General features: G+C 30.5%; 11 protein-coding genes and 2 pseudogenes across 13 annotated transcripts, besides 2 other annotated features; 8 read left to right on the top strand and 5 right to left on the bottom strand.

Annotated features, from left to right (window-relative positions):
• Positions 1 to 40: 40 nt before the first annotated feature.
• TVAGG3_1036710 (carboxylic ester hydrolase protein) lies at positions 41 to 1,077 on the bottom strand (the record flags this gene model as incomplete). Its single annotated transcript, XM_001328431.1, has 1 exon — positions 42 to 923. The coding sequence occupies one exon, from the start codon at positions 921 to 923 to the stop codon at positions 42 to 44; it is 882 nt and encodes a 293-aa protein (XP_001328466.1).
• Positions 1,078 to 1,132: 55 nt separating this feature from the next.
• Positions 1,133 to 1,741: a mobile genetic element.
• A 680-nt stretch (positions 1,742 to 2,421) lies between these two features.
• TVAGG3_1036690 (nucleoside diphosphate kinase family) lies at positions 2,422 to 2,877 on the top strand (the record flags this gene model as incomplete). The annotated part of the gene is made up of 1 exon (XM_001328432.2): positions 2,439 to 2,852. One exon carries the CDS (start codon positions 2,439 to 2,441, stop codon positions 2,850 to 2,852), a length of 414 nt encoding a protein of 137 aa, XP_001328467.1.
• Positions 2,878 to 3,298: 421 nt separating this feature from the next.
• TVAGG3_1036670 (helicase protein) lies at positions 3,299 to 4,720 on the bottom strand (the record flags this gene model as incomplete). Its single annotated transcript, XM_001328433.1, has 1 exon — positions 3,299 to 4,720. The coding sequence occupies one exon, from the start codon at positions 4,718 to 4,720 to the stop codon at positions 3,299 to 3,301; it is 1,422 nt and encodes a 473-aa protein (XP_001328468.1).
• Positions 4,721 to 4,786: 66 nt separating this feature from the next.
• On the top strand, positions 4,787 to 5,515 carry TVAGG3_1036680 (uncharacterized protein; the record flags this gene model as incomplete). The annotated part of the gene is made up of 1 exon (XM_001328434.1): positions 4,823 to 5,209. The coding sequence occupies one exon, from the start codon at positions 4,823 to 4,825 to the stop codon at positions 5,207 to 5,209; it is 387 nt and encodes a 128-aa protein (XP_001328469.1).
• Positions 5,516 to 6,525: 1,010 nt separating this feature from the next.
• Positions 6,526 to 22,115: part of a mobile genetic element that runs on past the window's edge.
• TVAGG3_1036650 lies at positions 8,780 to 9,646 on the top strand (annotated as a pseudogene). Its single transcript has one exon. A coding segment is annotated over exon 1 (867 nt).
• TVAGG3_1036640 (uncharacterized protein) lies at positions 10,436 to 11,194 on the top strand (the record flags this gene model as incomplete). Its single annotated transcript, XM_051255347.1, has 1 exon — positions 10,436 to 11,194. One exon carries the CDS (start codon positions 10,436 to 10,438, stop codon positions 11,192 to 11,194), a length of 759 nt encoding a protein of 252 aa, XP_051080921.1.
• TVAGG3_1036630 (integrase core domain containing protein family) lies at positions 11,370 to 12,880 on the top strand (the record flags this gene model as incomplete). Its single annotated transcript, XM_051255346.1, has 1 exon — positions 11,370 to 12,880. A coding segment is annotated over one exon (1,511 nt), but the record flags the coding sequence as incomplete, so codon positions are not given.
• TVAGG3_1036620 (uncharacterized protein) lies at positions 12,968 to 13,240 on the top strand (the record flags this gene model as incomplete). Its single annotated transcript, XM_051255345.1, has 1 exon — positions 12,968 to 13,240. One exon carries the CDS (start codon positions 12,968 to 12,970, stop codon positions 13,238 to 13,240), a length of 273 nt encoding a protein of 90 aa, XP_051080919.1.
• TVAGG3_1036610 (organellar and viral DNA polymerase type B) lies at positions 14,997 to 15,863 on the top strand (the record flags this gene model as incomplete). The annotated part of the gene is made up of 1 exon (XM_001293220.2): positions 14,997 to 15,863. The coding sequence occupies one exon, from the start codon at positions 14,997 to 14,999 to the stop codon at positions 15,861 to 15,863; it is 867 nt and encodes a 288-aa protein (XP_001293221.2).
• Positions 16,330 to 17,043, top strand: TVAGG3_1036600 (uncharacterized protein; the record flags this gene model as incomplete). The annotated part of the gene is made up of 1 exon (XM_051255344.1): positions 16,330 to 17,043. One exon carries the CDS (start codon positions 16,330 to 16,332, stop codon positions 17,041 to 17,043), a length of 714 nt encoding a protein of 237 aa, XP_051080918.1.
• On the bottom strand, positions 17,527 to 18,963 carry TVAGG3_1036590 (annotated as a pseudogene). The gene has a single exon. A coding segment is annotated over exon 1 (1,437 nt).
• TVAGG3_1036580 (uncharacterized protein) lies at positions 20,190 to 20,891 on the bottom strand (the record flags this gene model as incomplete). Its single annotated transcript, XM_051255343.1, has 1 exon — positions 20,190 to 20,891. The coding sequence occupies one exon, from the start codon at positions 20,889 to 20,891 to the stop codon at positions 20,190 to 20,192; it is 702 nt and encodes a 233-aa protein (XP_051080917.1).
• Positions 20,924 to 21,823, bottom strand: TVAGG3_1036570 (uncharacterized protein; the record flags this gene model as incomplete). The annotated part of the gene is made up of 1 exon (XM_051255342.1): positions 20,924 to 21,823. The coding sequence occupies one exon, from the start codon at positions 21,821 to 21,823 to the stop codon at positions 20,924 to 20,926; it is 900 nt and encodes a 299-aa protein (XP_051080916.1).

The raw sequence follows: 22,115 nt of genomic DNA, 5'->3' as shown, positions 1-22,115 counted from the left end.
ATTTTGTCAAAAATTTTGAATAATTTTCATAAAAAAACAGTTTATGCCTTGTTTACTACATCAGCAACTCTTTGATTTGCAATTTGAGCCTCTTTGAGAGGTGTAATAGCCATGAAAACGTGGAACATATTTGGAAATTCATGGTATTCGTGTTCAATCTTTGCATCATTGAGTTTCTTATGCAGAATTCTGCAATCAGCCACTAAGCAATCATGAGTGCCAACGAAAATAGTCATTCTTGGAAGGTCATGGAATTCTCCAAAGATAGGACTGATTCTTGGATCAGTTTTCTCAAGATCTCCAACATAGAGGTCACTAGCGAGTCTTCCACCCTCATAATCAGATAGTAAATCAATGGATTCCATGCCATGGTAGCCTGGATTCTTACCTGTGACGTCAATCCATGGAGAAAGTAAAAATAGGTGCTTTGGCTGTTTAATTTTGCTATCTCGTAATGACATTGATAGGCTAAGAATAAATCCACCACCAGCTGAGTCGCCGATGAATTCTATCTCTTTACCGGGATATTTTTCTAAAATTTCCAAGTAATTGGCTTTGATGAACTCATAAGTATCGTTGTATTTCCAGAATGGAGCAATTTGGTAGTTAGGAACGATAAAGGTTGCATTGGTTCTTGAAATTAAATCTGCAACCATCATCCACTGCCAAAAGATGATGTTTCTGATATATGCTCCACCATGGAAGTATAAGAAAACCTTGTTGGATTCAGCATTCTTTGGCTTGACTGTCCAGTAGCTTCGGTTTTGGAATTTTGTTTCTGAAAAATCATATTTCCACTTAAGGAAGAACGGAAATGGGGTAGGATTAATCCAAAACTTCTTTGATTTGCATTCATTCTCTAATTGTTTCTTGAAATTGAAGAGTTTAAGGTGGAAATTGATAACTTTTAATCCAATTGACATTTTTTCTGGTAAATGATCAATAGACATATCAGATGTAACAATAAATGAATCTTTTATGCCATATGCTGCAGCTCCAATGAAAATTATTGAGAAAATAAAAGCAAAAACACGAAGGAATTTCATGATTACTTATTGCGATCATGTAAAGTTTTCAAACCATTGCACGATATTCAATTTTTGAATTCAAAACAATCAATTTTTTTTTCAATGAGTAGGGGTAATTTTAGCTAAAAGTGACACACCTGTAAAAAGTGACACACCCGTGAAGGGTGTGATTACCGATCGGTAATTTCGACAGTTTAGAATTTAAAATTTTTTATGGAACTGTTGCGAGTTTCATAAAGAATTTAAGGAATATAAGCAAAGATTTGAATCAAAATCTTAGACCTAAGCCGCTCGATTCGCTCGCGGCTTTCTTTATTATTTTAAATTTGCATATTTCCATCAAAAGTTCATAAGGTAAAAAATTTCGTTTATTTTTACTAAGAAAAAAAGGTTTTTGATAATAAATTTATTTTATTTCGAAAAAGTAACAATAATCGTAAAAGGGTATTGATAGGCTTGCTAAAGTAACTAATTTTAGCTGTCAAATACTTTTGTATTTTGAAGTAAATTAGTATAAATTTGATATTATTTTAACTCCCTTTGAAAACCTCAATTTTCCATACAGAGGGAACGGGAATAGCATCCAATATTCCCTGAGAATGGTTGCGCATTCTCAGTTCCCTCTATATTTCGAACGAAGCTCTCATCGGTCTTTTTTTTTTAATACTAAACGTTTTTTTTCCTGTCACTTTTAGCTAAAATTTGGGTTTGCCGTTTTAGATCTTCGACAAGCTAGGTTTCCAATAGTACTACTCATGATATAATGAATATAATCTTTTAATACATTTTTTTCACATAAAACATTTAAATTATTAACGAAAATTTCATTCACATTTAAGATTGAGGTGTAAATAGATCAGATCAATGATTCATTGTCAAAAACTAATATAAGGGAAGAAAGTTGGCTAAAGATTTCAAAGAGTGTTTCAATAGAATTCTGAAAAGCCAATTTAGTATTTGCAACCTAATGATAAAGACATATCATTCACTTGTATCATATTCCTAGATAAGGCATCAAACGAATACGATTATAGAACTGTGATAATGAAATTGAATGATTAAGAAATATGAAAATAATTCATATTATGCTTTCATTCAACCTCATCGTTACATATACTATCCTGCTGAAAAATTTTTCCAATAATATTCGCTTCTGCAGGCCACCTAAACAACAATAAAAATCGGTTAATGTTTACAAATGGATAAATTGTTCATACAATATCATATACCATCATATATCATACAGGCCACTTTTTCCTCAAAATTTGGAGAATGTCACATTTTTCATCAAATAAAATCGGTTCACATCCTGCATGATTTTTCTGAATATTTAGGAATACAATACCTTATTATAGGCCCATGGAGAAACCGAAAAATTGACGGAATTTTGGTCACTTCACTTTTGTTAGTATGTCTGAGGAACAACATACTTATGCTATGATCAAGCCAGGTTACGAAAAGTACTGGGGCAAGGTCATCGACCGCATCGAGGAGGAAGGTCTCCACATCGTCCAGATGAAGACAATGAGATTCGACATGGACTTCGCTTCCAAGTTCTATGCTGAGCACGTTGGCAAGGGCTTCTTCGCCGACCTCGCCGGCTACATGACATCAGGCACAATCGTCGCCCTCGAACTCGCTGGTCCAAACGCTATCGCTAAGTGGCGTGAGATCATCGGCCCAACAAAGAAGGAAGTCGCTGTCGAGAAGGCTCCAAACTCCCTCCGCGCTCTCTATGCTCGCTCAACAACAGAGAACCTTTGCCACGGCTCTGATGCTCCAGAAACAGCTGCTCGTGAAATCGCTTTAGTCTTCGGCAAGTAAATTATTTATTATCCTCAGTAATTATTTATCTCTTTTTCTTTTTCAAAAAACAATTTTTCTTTATTTTCTTACGTTATCTGTTTATGTCTTCATTTTTACTCTTCAATTCAAATACTTTAGCAAAAAATTTACTCATATTTAAAAACTAAATAACCTTTACTAAATAATTTTATTCGTTATCATAAAATCGATCAATAATAAAAGAATTTACCAATTTCATATCACACAGAAATACTTTTTAAGGACATATTGCCAATATAATTGTAATTTCAGAAAATTCAGATTGAAAATTATGAAATTAATGATTTAATTACATTAAAACACCAATATTTTGCTAAATTACCTATGATTACTAAACTTTCTCAATAAATATTAATGAAAAATTACATTTTTTTGTAAATCTAAATCTCTATCATTTATCAAATAAAAAAAATCAAATATATAAATTACTCTTCTTCATTCTGATTGTAATCTCCTTCGGTATCATTATTAGATTCTCCTTCGTTTCTTTCTTCTTCGCCATTTTCATTTTTCTCTTCTTCTTCAATTTCATTCATTTCTTCTTCCTCCATTTCTTGGTACTTCGCCATCTTCTTCTGAGGAAGCTTTCTTGGTTTAAGAGAGTCGAATCCTTTAACAGTTTCGCGGTAGAATTTTCCTGTCAAACCTACCATTTTTGGTTCTGTTTTTTGAGGATTTGCTCCATCAATTTTAGAAATAATATCTCTAAACAAAATTAATTCAGAATCCAACAAGAAAGTAACGCATGTACCGCTGTTTCCACCTCTTGCAGTTCTTCCTATTCTATGGATATACGTTCTTGCTGATGCCGGGGCATCGAAATTAATAACAGCATCAATGTAAGGAAGGTTTATACCACGTGCAAGACTATCTGTACAAATGATTAATCTCGAGGAATTCTGATCAACACTTTCGAATGCTTGGTTCTTCTTATCTGATTTCAAACTGGCGGCGAACTCGATTACTTGGAAATCAGTTTTAGCAAGAAGTGTCCTCATGATATTCGCAAGAGCAACAGCTCTTTTAGTTGTAGAAACAAAGCAAAGAATAAATTGAAAACGAGTTGTCAACGATTGCAAAATCGCAGGTTTGTTTTGGCGTTCTGCAATAATGAATTCTTCTTTAAGATGGTTGGGAATGACATACCTCGATTTATCGGAGGAAATGAGAATTTCGGGAAACTGCATCTTGAAATCTTCTGATTGTTTCGAATTTCGTGATAATGTGGCCGAACAAAGGATTTTACGTATTCTACGGTCTTTGGGAGGGGCTGTAACTAATGGTATTGTGAATTTTTCTGGTATTGGATCGCTGTTTAATGATCTTTGAACGTGATCAAGCCAATTTTCTAAAGGTTGCTCTAAAATGACATCACCTTCATCAAGAACGATGTATTCTATATCAGAAAGTAATTTGTCGTCGACATCTAGTAAATATGATGATAAACTGAGTGATGAACAAATATAAATATCAGGAACATTCGTATATGAGCTACTTTCACCACACCAATAGTTCGAGGATAAGATTGCACATGTAAGCTTTGAATTTTGAATCAATGCACAGACAACGTTATAAACTTGAATTGCAAGTTCACGATTTGGAACGACAATGATTGCGCGCAGACGTTGAACAATACGTTTATATAAACAGGATATGATTGGAATTAAATATGCGAGTGTTTTACCAGAGCCGGTTGGAAATCCAATTGCTAAATCGACATCAGATGCAAAGAACTTCTCTAAAACAGCAACTTGAACTGGGAAAGGAGCATTATAGTCATTATTTTGAAGATTTTCTATTAAGAACTGTGGAAGTTCTGGAAAGGAACTCCACTGTTGCTCTTCCATAGATTTTTTATTGGACACAAATCAAGATTTTAGTAAAATTTATGATATGTTAAATACTACTATCTGATAAAAATTAAAATTATAAAATTTTTATTCTTCGATATGGATCATCATTGCAATTGTCATGAATTTTGTCATGATCCTAGCAATGGATCCATCGAAGGATTAATGCAAAATCAATGTATTGATCCTGACCTTGATCCTATTGAAGAAATGCTGTCACAAATCTCGGTCGATATTAATTCAACAGCAAAACATCCATTAGAGATACTTCTTGAAAAGAATATTAAATGTACAAAACATTTAACTTCGGCTCTTGAAAATATGACTCAGATTTTAAGTGAAACATCACCGGAGATAAATTTTCTGCCATATGCTGATCAAAGCTATACAGAATCAGAAGCACTTAGAGCTCAAATTGAAGCTCATATTGATTTTAATTCCAAATTCGAAGAAAATATATCGCCTCCTCATTCAGGCTACTTTTAATCTTCTATCATCAGCAATTCTAATAGCAATAGCCAAAAGATTCCATTGCGACTACGATACAACCTTTACTTTTATATGTATTGATTATTATCGATTCAATTACATATAGAAAAGAAATTATGAATAAATTTATGTTTGTTAGTGAAAGTTCTTTTATAATTTTTCAAATCCAGATTTTACTTTTTGAGTAATAACCTGAATAAGAAATTTCAGTCAAAATGTAAGGAAAATTATCTCACTTTTTGATTGGACAAAATTGTAAAACTGACGTCAAATTTGTAATTTTACTCTGCACTTCTTCATTAGATAGAATTTCTCATGATCTAAGGGTTTCGTTTTGCTAAAATTGTCACTTTTATAGCATATTTGTTTTTGGATGTTTTGCGAAACCAAAAAAAAAACTATGATATACAATGTGTGTGTAAAGAAAATACTTTATTTACTAGTTAAAAAATCATTTGGTATTGATCAAGTTAGTAGTAGATGAGTGCGGGTTTAGTGACTTTTTTTGTTACATCTATATATAGACGATGCATTAAAATATATTTATTTATAAATCATTAAAAAATTAACATTAATTTTAAAATAATTTATTTTTTTATCTTTTATAAAAGAAGCTATATATAGATGATGTCAGATATTCCGCGATTAATTAAACATTGTTTAAATCCTGAATGGGTTAAACTTCAATTTAAAAATGAAGATTGTGAATTATTAAATGAATATGAAAGCCAAAATAAGCTAATGAGGTATAAATATAATGATAAAGAATATTTAATTTCATGGAATCAATGGAGTCATAATCAAAGACCTCATAAACGAGAAGAAGAAATTGAAAATAACGAAATGGAAATCATTGATGACATTAAAGAGGATGGAATTCCTAAATTTTGTAGAAAAACCTTTAGAACTAAGTTAGGAGCATATAAACGTAGAGTATTAAATCCTGAATATCTTAAACATCAATTTAAAAAGGAAGACTGTGAATTATTAAACGTTAATGAATATGAAAATGCTAAATCAAAACTGAGATATAAATATATTGGAAGTGATGAAAGGTGTAAAGATAAAGATAAAGTTTATTCAGTTTCATATAATAACTGGCACACGTTGGGGATAAGAAAACATTTAGGAGATTATGGTAAAAGTTCCGAATTCTTCAAATCTAGTATGTATGAGAGAGTAAAAGAAATCAGATATAATTATCATTCATGAATGAAAAATAAACTTTAAAAATTCATGTCTTACATTTTTGAATAATTTATTTTTTTAATTCGTATGAAAATGAGTGTCAAGACTAACGACGTTAAAAAATTGGGATTCACAAACGAGGAAATAAAGGATATATTAGAGGAGGCGAGTTATGAAGTTAATAAATATTATTTAAGAAATTGTCAAAAATTCGCTGAGTTATTAAATGATTTAGATTATGATGGAAAAATGAATAAAGATGATGTTATAAATTTCTTATATCCCACATCTGAAGAAGAAAAACCTAAAGAACCTGATGTTTTCCCTGAATATTATGAAGAACGGATTAAAGATGATGAATATGATGAAATTGAAAGACTGGAAAAAATAAGAGATGAAATAGATGAAAAAATTAAGGAATTAAGAGAAGTTGAAAAATATAATGAGAATGAAGTAGAGGGTTTAATGAATATCCCAGCTTCAGAATCAGAAGTTCAAAAATCTCATGAAGAAAGATATAAAAATTACTTTTTGGAATCTACTAAAAATTTATTAGATGGTGAAATAGATGAAACACTTTCAGAAGAAGGCACAAAATTTATTCATAAACATAAGTTACAATTTATTGACGATGGAGATTATCCATGTATATTACTTTCACCTCCTCTTGATTCTGAAAAATTCAAAAAAGCACTGAAAAATGTAACATATGCAACAAATACGATTAAGAAAGAAGACCATGATATTTACACAAATTATTATTTAAATAAATGTGCAGGTGTTGATAAAGTTTTTGATTTGTTAGATAAAATATCAAAAGAAACAATTGGTACATATAAAATTTTATGCGATTGTGGTTTCATTATTGAAGATACTAATAATGTTTCATATGAAAGAACAGCACCGAAGGAAGACGAAGTTGAAAGGTCTATACCATTCGTTATTAAGAATATAAAAGATATGAAAACTTATAAACATTATATTTATTCATTTATTTCAGAAAAAATGGAAGCAACCCATAAAACATCATCTCATCATTTTATAGCTATTCATACATTCCTTTTCAAAGTTGTGAAATTAAATAAGACAGGAATTAGATTTAATGTATCAGGGTACGCATTCTTGAGTAAATTAAAATGTATTCGTCACGTCGCAGATGATAAAAATTTATGTGTTCTTAATTCATTTTATGGACTTTAGCCCTGGACTTTAAAAAAAATAAACTTTATTTTTATTTATTTTTTAATTTTTTATTCTTACATAAATGAACAAAAACGGAACAGCTAAAATGAATGATAATCAAATAAGAGCCGAAGGTAGAAGGTTATTTAAACGCTTCTATAACATTCCTGATGGTGTTAATCCTAAAACTCGTAGAAGTTATTTAAATGAAGCCATAGATGCATATGAAGGATTTGACATTTCATCAGAAAGTGAGAGGTTAGCAAGAATGTTAAACGTTAATATTGATTTTTATTATTGTGACCCTCAACCAGAAGACGTAGACATAAATAAGGTAGACTTTCCATTAGTGGAATCAATAATGATAGATCCAGAATTTGAAACAGTAAATATTTTATTAACACAGAGTCCATGTGGAAAACTTCACGCTGACAGAATTACAGACGTTGAAGCACTCACAGGATATAAAGTTTGCCCCTTTTGCAAAGAAGAAGTATATTCTATCCGTGATGACCCAGAAAGGAAAAACCAAAGAAGATTTTTAAACATTGTGAGAAATGTAAAGAAAATAATGGAAGATTAATTCAAGACGTTCAATTGCAAAACACACAACAACCATATGCACCACATATCACGAAACAGAAGATATATCAATGGCTATTAGCACATAATTTGCAGGAATATTATAAACCAACAAGATATTATATTACTTTTGACTTCGAAACATTAGAGACTAAAGAAGAACTTCAACTTTCTGAATGTGCAACTTTGAACGCTTACTTAAAACCATTTATGGTATCATCAACTGTCAAAATAAAGCCGCAAACGGACTCTTTGAGTCCTGAAGGTCTTTCAGACCGAAGCGGCGAGGTCGTAGACCGTGATAAAACATTTACGAGGAATTTTTGCTTAACATCAAGTGATTCGTTCATCTCTGATTGGATTGAATTTTTATTTTCAACCTGTTCATTAGTTGCTAAATCAAATATTGAACAATATGAAGAATTAATGAAGCCGCAAACGGACCAAACGGCGGGGACTTTGTCCCATACATTAAATGAAAAACAGAAGGAAGCATTTAAAGAACTTCTAGATGAGGAATTCAATAAAGTGAATATCATAGGTTTTAATTCAGGAAAGTTTGATTTAAATTTAATTCTTCGTGATTTAAACACTGCAAAATGGAAAATAAAATCAATGCTGGGTTCATCTTCACAATTTAAGCAAATCATTGTAAAGAAAACAAACGTTCCATATGAATTAAGATTTATTGACATCAGAAATTATATAGCGGGTGGGACATTAGACCAATTCACTCAAGATTTCGGAAACAAAAATCACGTGTTAAATCCTTTTTCCCTTATCAATTCATCACATGGGAGAATTACGAAGAAGAATTATATAAAGAACCATTCACTCAAGATTCATTTTATTCAGCATTAACTCAAGAAACTATATCAGAGTGATTATCAAATATATCTCAATGATGCTAAAAATTTTAAGAATAGATTAGAATATTTTATTCATTATTGCAATAAAGATGTTGAAATTATGATTGACCCAATTGATAAAATTATTGAAGAAACATTTGTTTATAAAATTGATATGCTTCATAATCTTTCTTTATCATCGAATGCTTCAATGATTCGTTACGCTTTAGCATATAAAGACTTTAATCCTAATGAAAAATATCCTGAGGAAGAGATAGAATCAAGTTTTGAATTAACGAAAAAGTATTGGAAATATAAAATTGAATCATATAAGAAACAAGATGAAAAAGCAGAAAGGAATACTAAAAATAATGTTTCAATGGATGATTTTCAATACTATCACGATTTAATCCTTTCATCTAAATGCAAAATGTGTGGTAAAGCGTTTACATATGCAAATAAACCAACATTGGATAGAATCGATAATGAAAAACCACATACCAAAGAAAATTGTCAGTTAATGTGTTGTTATTGTAATGTCGTAAAATCAAACAAAGATGAAGATGTTCAACGTTTAAGAATCAATTTAAGAAATTACGCATTAAAAAATAATTTACCAATGACTTTAGATTCAGTTGAAGCTTATCACATTCTCCGTAATGGAATTACTGGGGTTATCAAATGTTCAACATAGAGTAAATCTTAAAGGAATCACGCACATTAATAAACTTTCATATAGTCCAGAAACTAAAACTGTATCAAATGAGGACACTTCCAACATCATGACTCATTTCGTTGGTGTTGATTTTAATTCATTATATCCTTCATCATTTTCATCTAATCCCATGATTTTATTCAATATACTGACCATAAAATGTATATGCCGGGAAGATTGAATGGAGTTATCATTTGTGATACAGCAACAAAGAAAGCAAAAGCACTGGGAATAATTAGAAAGAAAAATACTTTATTCGTGGCTGAAGTAAAGGGTCACATTGATGAAAAATACATTAATGATTACATAAACTTTTTACCGATAATAAGAAACTTAGATATTATCACAGATGAAAAAACAATTGGTAGTTTTATGTATAATTACATGAAATCAAACAATTTACCAGTTGACCAGAAACAGAGAAAATTAACTCAGTTAGCATCAACACACAACCAATATCAACCATTTTCTTCTTATTATCTATGGTATCTAATAGACAGATTTCATTTTATCATTGATGACATTCAATCAATTTTAACATTTACTAAAAACACTTGTTTTAATGAATTTGCGAACGAATTTATGAACGAAAGACAAAAGGCTGAATTAGAAGGAAATAAAGGAAAAAGTTTATTTTGCAAAATTTCACTTAATGGATCATATGGTTACGATGCAATGAATACACAAAATTACGCAAAGACTAAAATAATGAATGCACAGAAGGCACGCGTTGCATGTATGTCAAATAAGTTTAAAAACATAAGAGAAATAGGAGAGGATACGTATCAAGTGATGCTCAAAGATAGATTTTATAGATGTGATACATGTTTACAAGAGGCATTTTTTACTTTAGATAACGCAAAATACTGGTATTTGGTTTTCATTTATGATTTTATGTATAAATGCTTGGATGTTAATCGTTTTCATTTCATTGAAGGTGATACTGATTCATCTTATTGGGCAATCGCTGGCGACCCAAATCTTCCTAACACTCAAGCATTTCAAGCAATTGTTACCGATAAACAATTTTATGATAAAAACATTTTCAAATTCGCACCATTTGATTTCTTCTGTTTTGATGAGAAATTTAAACCTAAATTAAAGAATAAAGCTGAAGAAAAAGCACATGAGAAGAAGTTATTGGGTTTAGCAATTGAGAAACAAGGTGATAACATGGTTGCTTTATGCCCCAAGTGTTATACATCATTCAACGGTTCAATTGATGGAAGTGATTTTAAAAAGATTGCACAAAAAATGAAAGGTGTTAGTTTACGACAAAATAAACAATTAACACCTAAAAATTATTTGGATATAATAAATGATAAAGTGATATTTGATGGTCAGAATATTAATTTACAACTTAAAAACGGGTCAATGACTCGCTTAACAATCGGTAAGACTGCATTAACAGGAGCACACACTAAGGCTGTATGTTGTGAAAATGGATGTTGTATGCCATTTATTTAATACAATTTAAAAATGTAGGGGTTGAGTCATGAATTTAAAATTTTATTTTTAATAAAATACCACAGAAGAGACAAAAGGAACCGTTAATGATGTGATTCAATATGTAAATAATGGTTTTGATACTATGATTCAAAGAGGTGGGCACCCTTAAAACATTTATTTTATTTTTATATAAATGGATAATGTAGATTTAGAAATTTTAATTGATGATTTAGTATTTAATCAAAATTTTCTTGATTATTACGATTTAAAAGCATATCTCCAAAAACATAATAACAATATAACGGGTGATGATATGGATTATTATTATCCATATTATAAAAATGAAATTTTGAAATATCATGATAAAATAATTTCTAAAATTAAAGACAAAATTAAAAATAATAAATATACAAAGGGAAAATCTAAACCACAACTTAAACAGTTGAAAGATTTCAAAAATAAAGTATTAACAGAAGAAGATATTGATGAATTATATAAATTATATAATCCTGAGCCGCAAAAGCCAAAGAAGAAAAAGCCGAAAACAACACCAAAAGAGAAAGTAGCAAATGTTCAACAGCTAAAGGTGCAAAACGCCCAGGTCCTTCAGACCATAAATGATGCACAAGCTTTAATTTATGATTCATTAGTTAAACCATATTCAGCCCGACTTTTAAATGAAGATCAACTTTTGGAATTCATCCTTCAACATAAACTCGAAGCGGGAAAGTATATCAAACCTTTATATACAGCATATTTAAAACAAATGAATAGAATACATCCAGAATTAATGAAAGTGGGTGTCAAATCCAAAACTTCATCATCCAAAATCAAAGCGGATAAAATTAAACCACTTACAACACCAAAACCTCCAACGACAGTACCTCCTCCCCCTTCAGTTAATCCTTCATCATTCACTTTATTATATCCATTTCAAACATTAAAGAAGCAAAAAGATTTTAAAAAGGATTTCAAGATATTAAATAAACCAATTGACCCAAAAATTCAACCGTTAAAGGAAAAATTTAGTCGCCCTTCATTTGCACCATATCCATATTCATACGAAATCGATCATCTGGAATATTCAAAAGGAAACATTACTTATTTATTTGCCATTAACATTAACACTAGATATTTATATTGCATTCCAGTGAAAGGGAAAACAGAACAGGAAACAAGAAGAGCTATTCAATACTTACTAGATCATGAAAGAGTAGATAATATCAGGGGTGATGGTGATAAAGGATTTCAGGCAGCTATGGCTCATTATTTCCCACAAATTAATTTTTACTTCTCATCTTCTCCATATACGTTTCATAATAAAATAGTTGATGCGGTAATGAGAACTCTTAGAGATGCGTTGGGGGTTAACGGTCAGATATACTGGGATGGAAATCATGACTCCATCATACAACAGTTAGTATATTATTACAATAATACATGGCATAGAACAATAAACATGAAACCAGTGGAAATGAAAAATGATATTTCAAAAGAATGGGAATATATTAGAAAGCAAATGGAAAGGTTGAATGATGTTAAACATGAACAAATTAATTCGGGGCTCATGAATTTTAAACAAGGGGATAAAGTTTTGATTCATCTCGATTATGGAAAAACTGATAAATTAATGACAAAAAGAAGACGAAGATTTGACACAATAGCCGAATTTGTTAGATATATTAACGGTAATGCATTAGTTGAAGTTGGTGATAAATTAATAGAAATTCCGATTTATTTTATTACTCCATTATATTTAAATAATATTTAATTTTTTTTATTTCGTAAGAAATGAGTGACAACGAAGCAGCCAAGAGTCCAGACGATGAATATAAAAAGAAACTAAACAGAATTAAATCAAAAATATGCTATTACAAAAAGAAGCCGCAATGCAGTGGGGCTGAAAACGATAAAGAGAGGAAAGAAATAATCGAAAAATTAGAAACTTATCGTTCAATCCTTAAACTGGGTGAAGCAAAAATAAAAGAATTTAATAGAATAAATAAATTGATTGGAAGAGATGAATTTAATAAAGATGAATTTTTAAACTCAATCCAAATTTAATTTTTATTCCTCTTCGACAACATCTCTCTTTCCATCATTACTGCATAACCACATTTTCTCAATTTTAGTGGTTTGTTATTTTTAACATGTTCTTGCATCATTTTTATCATTTCCTCCCTTGTTATGATTCGTGGTAAATTTTGAGCTTGTGGGGTATTCATTTATGATAAAAATAAAAATTTGTTATCAGTTATTTTATCGTTAATGTTTTTAGGTTATTCAATAATTAATTATTTTTGAATAACTGGGAAATAAATTTACGTCAAATATGCAATTTATAAAATCTTATGTCGACAGGCTACGTAGCACAGTGGTCTAAGGTGGTGTTATGGAGGGGTCAAGGTCTGTGGTTCGAACCGCGACAGCGCCGTATTTTCTCATTTTCTTTGTTTGTCTTGTTTGTCGTGAATAAAAAGTGTCATAAAAGTGCTCTATCTTCCACGGGAATAAATAAAAAATTTACTTTATTTCTTCTTTATTTCTTCTTTATTTCTTTGTTCCCGTGGAAGAAGGGTTTTGATGTTTTTTCTCAGCCGAAATCAATGATTTTTTCATTTTTGGAATCCTTAGCGAATGAGGAATCTTTTCTCTCGTGGAAGCTTTGAACAAAAATAAGCCGCTAGCGGCAAGGGCGAAGCCCATGTTTAGGTGAAGAGGTGAGATTTCACCTGTTTTTATGGTAGCACTGAAATAAAATTTTGTTATCAGTTATTTTATCATCATTTTATTAAGTTCATCTTTAGTTAATAATTTGAATGGATTCGCTAATGTTCCACCTTGAGTCACAACACCTGCCCCGGCTAATTGTGAAGAACCTGGGATAAGTACTCCATGAAATGATTTCATTGGTATCATTAATTTAGAAATAGTTGGCTTAATTAATTTGGTCATTTATGATAAAAATAAAATTGCATAATTTAAATTTTTTTCTTTCTCATTTTCTCATCCTGTTTTGGTTTCAGCAACTTTTCAAGTTGTTGTCTTGTCAGTAACTTTAATTTTAACTTTGGATCAAATATTGGGTTTCCATCTTTATCTCTTCCAATAACACCATATGGTAGAATCTTCATTTATACTAAAATAAAAATTTGAATTATGCCGTTCGCTCTTTTGGAGCTCAGGACTTTCATGATTTCTTCGTAAATTTCCTTAAGACTTCTTCGTAATGAGCGTAAATGACCCAAAAATAATGTTTAGGGTAGAAGGTTAGATCTAACCTCTTTTCTAACCTCTTTTCTAACCTCATGAATTTTCATGAATTTTCATGATTTCTTCGTAAATTTCCTTAAGACTTCTTCGTAATGAGCGTAAATGACCCAAAAATAATGTTTAGGGTAGAAGGTTAGATCTAACCTCTTTTCTAACCTCTTTTCTAACCTCATGAATTTTCATGAATTTTCATGATTTCTTCGTAAATTTCCTTAAGACTTCTTCGTAATGAGCGTAAATGACCCAAAAATAATGTTTAGGGTAGAAGGTTAGATCTAACCTCTTTTCTAACCTCTTTTCTAACCTCATGAATTTTCATGAATTTTCATGAATTTTCATGAATTTTCATGATTTCTTCGTAAATTTCCTTAAGATAGAATAAATAAAATTAGTTTTATTTTTATTTATTTTTTTTATTTTGTATGTAAGAACAGAAATGTCAACAATCAGCACAACAACAATCGGCACAACAACAATTCAAGCCACGAACGGTGGGACTCTGTCCACAACTACAGCACCAAACTCGTTAGTTATGAATCCTACGTCAATGTTAGTAGAGATGAAAAACTTCATTCCTTCTTCATATACTTTTGAAACAAAAATCCAGAAGATAAAGCAAGAACTGTTAACAAGTAATTTAGACTGTAGTGCGAAAGATGAAACAAATGAAGAATATCTTTATGAAATGCAGGACATTATTGACCATTTGCCTAAACTACCTGAAATCCAACAACAAAAACTAACTATTCCTGAATTCGACGAAATTGAAGTGAAACCAACTGACTCAGTAGAAATAAAGAAGTTCATACGAAAGGTAAATTATGAATTCCTTGGTTTTCATTGCAACCATAAAGTTATGAACAAAGATTGCGATATGGTATATAAGAACATCTCTGACATATATAAATCTGAAGAATTTAAGACATACGACAACATTGTTTCATTAGCTGCAAAATGTGTATGGCAGATAAGAGATAAAGATAGAAGGGGTAAAATATGGAACGAACAAATAAAACCAACAGCTTTTGAGTTAAAGAAAACCATTGACGCCTTAGTTGTTTTAGCAGGTAAGGTTTCAGAATATAACGCAAAAATGAACCCACAATGTTCTAAATGTAAAGCAGCAATTAGGAAATATAACTACTCCGTCAAAGAGATAGAACGTATGCGAAACGACTATGCTGACTTAAAGAAAGAAGTAGAGAAACCAGCAGAAAATAAAATGAACATGTTAGAATTTCTGAACAAAAACTATCCAACAGTTGACGATTTCCTTCTATCTGATGTCAAGAAGAAGTATAAAGAAACTTTCGGTATCGTTAAAACATTTGATATCCTCAGCGAAGAAATAGAAGCTACGAAACTGTTTAAAGTCTCACGAATTCATAACGTTTACCATGTAAAACGCTTATAAAATAACTGGGGTAGAAAAGAGGTTAGAAAAGAGGTTAGATCTAACCTTCTACCCTAAACATTATTTTTGGGTCATTTACGCTCATTACGAAGAAGTTTTGACAAAACATTTACGAAGAAATCATGAAAATTCATGAAAATTCATGAAAATTCATGAAAATTCATGAGGTTAGAAAAGAGGTTAGAAAAGAGGTTAGAAAAGAGGTTAGATCTAACCTTCTACCCTAAACATTATTTTTATTGAATTCAGCAACAAAAATCATGAATTTCCTTAAGATAGAAAAAATAAAGTTAGTTTTATTTTATTTATTTTTTTTATTTTGTATATAAAGACAGATATGTCAACAACAGAGAACACAACAACAGAGAACACAACAACAGTTATCGTTCATGAAGCTATAAATGAAGAATACGAGTACATACAGTTTAACAAACAACTCCGTCTCATTCGTTCGGTCAAAGATGACATGTACCAAATGCAAAGTATTTTGAATGCTCTTCGTTCTACAAAGCAAGCATACCATTGGTTTGAAAACCAACAGACAAAAGAACTTTTAGAAGAATTTCCTCATATGTTTGCTTCCCTCGGAAAACCGAGGGTAGAGATTCCGTACGAAAATCGCAAGAATTTGGCTCCTGGTTTGAAAGGATATTATGTTCATAGACTTCTTGTAAATGCTGTTGCAATGTGGGCTTCACCTCGCTATGCTTGTTATATTTTCATGATGTTAGATGAAATTCATAGACAAGAACGTGAAGAGATGGAAAAGAAACTTCATGCAAAAGATGAAGTCATTGAAGCAAAAGACAAAAACATACAGAAAAGAATACCACGTTCGGTACCAAAAGGAAAGGAAAAGAACTATAAGTATATGATTTACGCTGAAGAGATGGAGAAAGAAGAAGATAGAGATATGGTTATGTTGCATTTAGTCAGAAGAAACAACAAAAGCTTTTACGACTTAGCTAAGATTTACAAATCTGACAGAAACTGGTTCTATCGTGAAAACTTACCGATTTCAATGACCCCAAATGAACAAGTTAAACAAATAGTTCAAGATACTTTACCTCAAACACACTATGATATTAAAGGTTGCACAATACTTACATTCAAAGAAGATTTGCCATTACTGAAGGAAAAAATAACAGAATATTTCGATAACTTCAAAGAGGAAGAATGAAGTCACAACAACATTAATGAAGAAGTCACAACAACATTAACGAAGAGAGAATGAGGTGAGATCTCACCTTCTACCCTAAATTATATTTTTGCCTTCCTCCTTTCGTAAATGTCATGTTGTCATCATTTTTAAAAGAAGTTAATTTAACCTGGTGACGTAGTGACACTGAAAAAAAATTAATTACAGACATAAAATATATTTAGTTCATTCATTGAACTCTATACCATGCGTAAACTGTCATGTAAGGTGGCATGTATTCTTTACTTTGTCCCGTTGTTTGCGTATATCCTGAAACGAAATGTGTATGGTTTCCTCCTCCCTCAGTGTTACTCCAGTAACAATCTATAGCAAACTTAACGTTGTCTTTAACATCATATCCTTTACCTTTTGTCATTCCTGACCAATCCCAATATCTATGCTTATGCCAACCCGCTTGAGATGTGCTTAAATCTATGTAGTGACTGTGTGCAGGTAAATTTTCACCTGTAATCGTTTTACTTCCCCCTGTTTCCTTTGAAGAGTTTGCACAATACAAAAACCTGTCAACTATTTGTTCCCATGCACCAACACCAAACATTACTTGAGGACCTCTTGCATCCATAGATGTATAAATAGAACCTACTGGGTTCATTAAATCAAACATATGAGATATTATAGGATTGTCTCTTTTGAACTTAAAATATAGTGTAACTATTTCAGGTTTCTTCTGGTTTGTGTCAGAATATTTTTTATAATATAATCTTATGTTTTCAGGGTAGGTAAAATCTTGACTATAATATTTATTTCTGTCATCTTCATAATAGTATACCATTCTCGTTTTTTCTATTGCATTATATCTTTTATATCTATAATATTCTAAATATAATGTTTGCTTTTTTGGGTCTACACGTGCGTCAGCACCATAGTCATAATAGTATGGTGCTGGAGCTGGGTCAGCCAACGTCATACCTGCCATTTCATAAACTCTTAAATATTTCTTTTGTTCGTCTCCATATAAGTTTAAGTAGCAGTTGTTGTCTAATGGAACTTTAACTTGTGTACCATCGTTCTTTTTATAACTTACATACATTTCATTGTTATTTTTCGGAATGAGTTTATACCGTATACCATTTCTTAAGGACTGTACAAACTGCCATCTAAAATATTTATTTTCTTCATTGACAGAAAAGTCACCAACAATAGTTTCAATATTTTTTGTTCCTATCAAACTTTGGTATATTTCGTTAACATATTCCTTATCCGCCTTTTTCATTAACTCATCGTTAACATATTCCTTATCTGCTTTCTTATTTAACTCATCGTTAACATATGTTTTATCCACCTTCTTATTTAACTCATCGTTAACATATGTTTTATCCGCTTTAAGGTCTAAACATCCTGAAACCCATCCTGTATCGGCTTTTGTTTTTAAAATCTTTGATGTCCATTCATGATACCATTCAACCCTTTCTTTAATTTCATTATCTTTTTCATCAACATAAACCAAATTTGCTTTCTTCATTAATTCACTATCAACCCTTTCTTTAATTTCATTATCTTTTTCATCAACATAAACCAAATTTGCTTTCTTCATTATGTCATTTAGGAAACCTTCTATGAATTCCTCATTTAAATTAAATCTTCCAATCTTCAAAACTTTGGGAAATGCATTTAATGCGTAATATCTTTGTTCTTCTGGTGGAATTGATGTTATATCATCTGTTATACCTTTAATTTTAGAATTCATAAATAAAATTTCTTTTATATTTGATATCACTGCACCACCTTTGCAAACGAATTCGAAATGGTCATTTTTCAATACTATCTCCAAATCTCCATATTTCAACCTTTGTGTTTGTTCTGCCGTCTTTGAATTATATGCATATGTGGCGTATGTAATGGTCTGCGCCTTAGTTGTTGTAGTTGCTGTTGTTTAATCATTTATTACGATTTAAAAATAAATATTTAATCTGTTATCTCATCAGCTATTTTTTCTATTTGAAATTGCCATAATATTTCATTCATGAATTCTAAATCACAATCAAATAGGTCAGTTATTCTAAATTTAATATTTGATAAATCTTTTGAATGAAGAATAAATGAATTCCCAGATAATTGAAACGGATATGATAAAGAAAATGTGTTTAATTGATGGATAAAATGTTTTGTATTGATGGGTAAGAGTTAGGTCTAATGTTTTGATGTGAAAATCTCATTGGGGTATTAACTTATCACATTTGATTAAAATGAAATTGGAACCGGTGTCAGAATACAAAACATCCCCAACATCTTTTTCAAAATTTAATATCCCCAACAATGAACGAAGATGAGGAGTACAAAATTTAATTTTCAGCGGAAATTTAATAAGGTTATTTATTTCATCAAGTTCAAAAGTTTATCAGGTTTTGATTTAAAATTTTCTTCATACCATACGATAAATGATTCATTTAAATAACTTAAAATCGTGTTAATATCCCATTTCGTTATCACATTATTTATATACATATCATACGTTTTTTCATGGTCATCTTTAATAAATATATATAATCTGAAGGGTCTAAAAGAATGGGATTAAATTTACCACTCACAGAAACGAGAGTAACATTATAAATTCCGCTAACTGTTAAATTTAATTCACAGTTATTATTCGAAATAATATTGATAATTGACATTTTTTTATTACGATTAAAAATATGGTAAAGCGTTATTTTCCAGTGATAAATAAAACTAGAATAAGATTACCTCAAGAATTCATAAATTCAACGAATAAGAAATTCATTCATGTTATAAATTTTAGTGTTTTCAGAAAATATGAGTCGATGTCATATTCATCATCAGGTTATATTTCACTTCATTCAAATTTAGTTCAATCAAACCCATATAATGACCATTTCATAAGATTTTCAGATGGTATTAAAAATGTAATTGATAGATTAAAATATGAACAGATTGACAATATCGAATTTTGGAATTTTGGTTTAAATATCCCGATGGAAAAAAGATTGAAGTTAAAGATAAAGCAGATACTATAACAAAACAATTACAATGACCGATCCAGATAGTGGGGAACAAAAAGAAATAAAACAAACGATAGAAACTGGTGAAAGGTCAATTATTATTGATTATGATTCAAAGGATTATTATTCAATAATGTTAATGCTTGAATATTAAATAGCCTTAACAAAGAATTTTTCAAGTGATATTTTATATTCATCAACTATTTTATTATAAATATCATTATAAGTTAAATGAAGTTCAGTTGTTGTTCCGTTCTTTGATATCTTAATTGTGCTAATATCCTTTATAGGATTTATTTTTGCAACTGTTCCGCAGCATGAAACCTCATCATCTATGAAAAATTGAATCTTAACGTCTGAATCTTGAACATCACAAAGAATGGCAATAATGTGAATTAATGATTCATAAGGTAAAATAATTAAACCGGATTGGTCAATTAAATTTATTATTGAATCATAATTATCAGTTATTATATCACGGTAAATTTTCATTAATTCAGAATTAATGTCTATTTTATATGGCGCATTGCGACTGGAATCGTAGATTCCTGGGTTCTCGATGTTTGATGAAAGAGGTGGGGGGTATGTTGGATAAGTGGGAATTTCAACAGGTTCTTTACCGGGTTCAGATAAAATGATTGGGTCTCCATTCTCATGGTTTTCTTCATTCTCCTCATTCTTCGGTAAGTCACGAGTTAATAAATTTGGTTGAGTTGCTGACCTTGTTAATTCAGGGCTAACATTAACTTTAACATTTTGAATAATTCGTGATTTATCATCATTTACGTTATAACCAACCGTAATCTCTGCTTTTGCGTTAGTGTTCTTTTGATTAGTGAAACGTCTTCTCATTTATAATCGAATAAAAAAATATATTTAAACTTTTATTTTGTCGGAACTTTTGAATCTATTATTCCCTGTATTTGTTCTTGAAGATGATTTATTGCTTCATTATCGTAATTAAAAGACCTAATATATTCATTAATTGCATTCTTATAATCATCTGATTTCTCAAATTTTCTTTTATCTGATTCCTTAACTAAATCATAAGTTAAACCTCGTTGCTGATAAAATGGTTTCTTAATTAAATCTTTGAATGCTTGAGATAAAGCACCTGATGCAATTCTTGCTACTATAATTGGTTGGAATTGCTGTTTAAGTTCATCTTTAACATTTGCGAAAACTGGATCGAATAAAGAAACTTTAAAGAATTTCTTAGCTGAAATTTCAGGTCTAATATTTGCATATTGACCATCAAACTGGTTAGAATATCGTGGTAATCCATCTGGTCCCTCTTCAATAGCATTTAATTCTTCATTGAAATAAGAATATGGATTATGACGGTATAAATTAATTGGACCATGTTCACCTTCTCCAATGTATTGTTTAACAGCTTTTCCATTTTCATCAAATTGCATAGGATAACGTTCATTATATGCTTTACGTTTAGGATAATCAGACATAGTTAATTTATAACCATTTATGACTTTAATATTTCCTTGACCATCAGTAACGAAAACTTCATTTATACCATCAGGTTTTCCATTTGGACCCGTAATGTCTGCTTCGTGTGCTTCCCAATTTGGACCATGACGTTTGGCATATGCTTGAGCTTCTGGTAATGTTAAAACGTTTCTCATTTGTTTAACATCTTTTTGAAGACCAGCAACAATATGAACTAGTTCTTTCATTCCATCAGGAACTTTCATAGTTCTATTATATGCACCCTTTTTGTTTGTTCCTTGTTTTAATGGAACCTGTAGAAGATTTGCTATTTCTGTCATGTTTAATTATAAATAAAAAATAAAAATTAATTATAAAAAGTTAATCAAATTTAACACTTCCTTTATTTAAATCAACTATTATTTTTCCATGTTCACCTAATTGCTGATATTGTGTGTAAAGTTCATTAATGCTCATTGGTAAATTCACTTGATAAAGCATAACGTTCAACTGTTGACGACTAAACCCACTGAAAATGAAAAGTGTTGATATATTTGATTTAATGTTTGTGCTTAATGCTTTGAAGTATTGAACAGCCATAAAAATGAACACTGAATGTGTCGACATTGAGTT

Source organism: Trichomonas vaginalis, chromosome I, assembly GCF_026262505.1.
Source record: "Trichomonas vaginalis G3 chromosome I, whole genome shotgun sequence".
In the NCBI taxonomy this organism is placed as follows: Eukaryota; Parabasalia; order Trichomonadida; family Trichomonadidae; genus Trichomonas; species Trichomonas vaginalis.
This window is presented reverse-complemented; position numbering and strand designations above follow the sequence as displayed.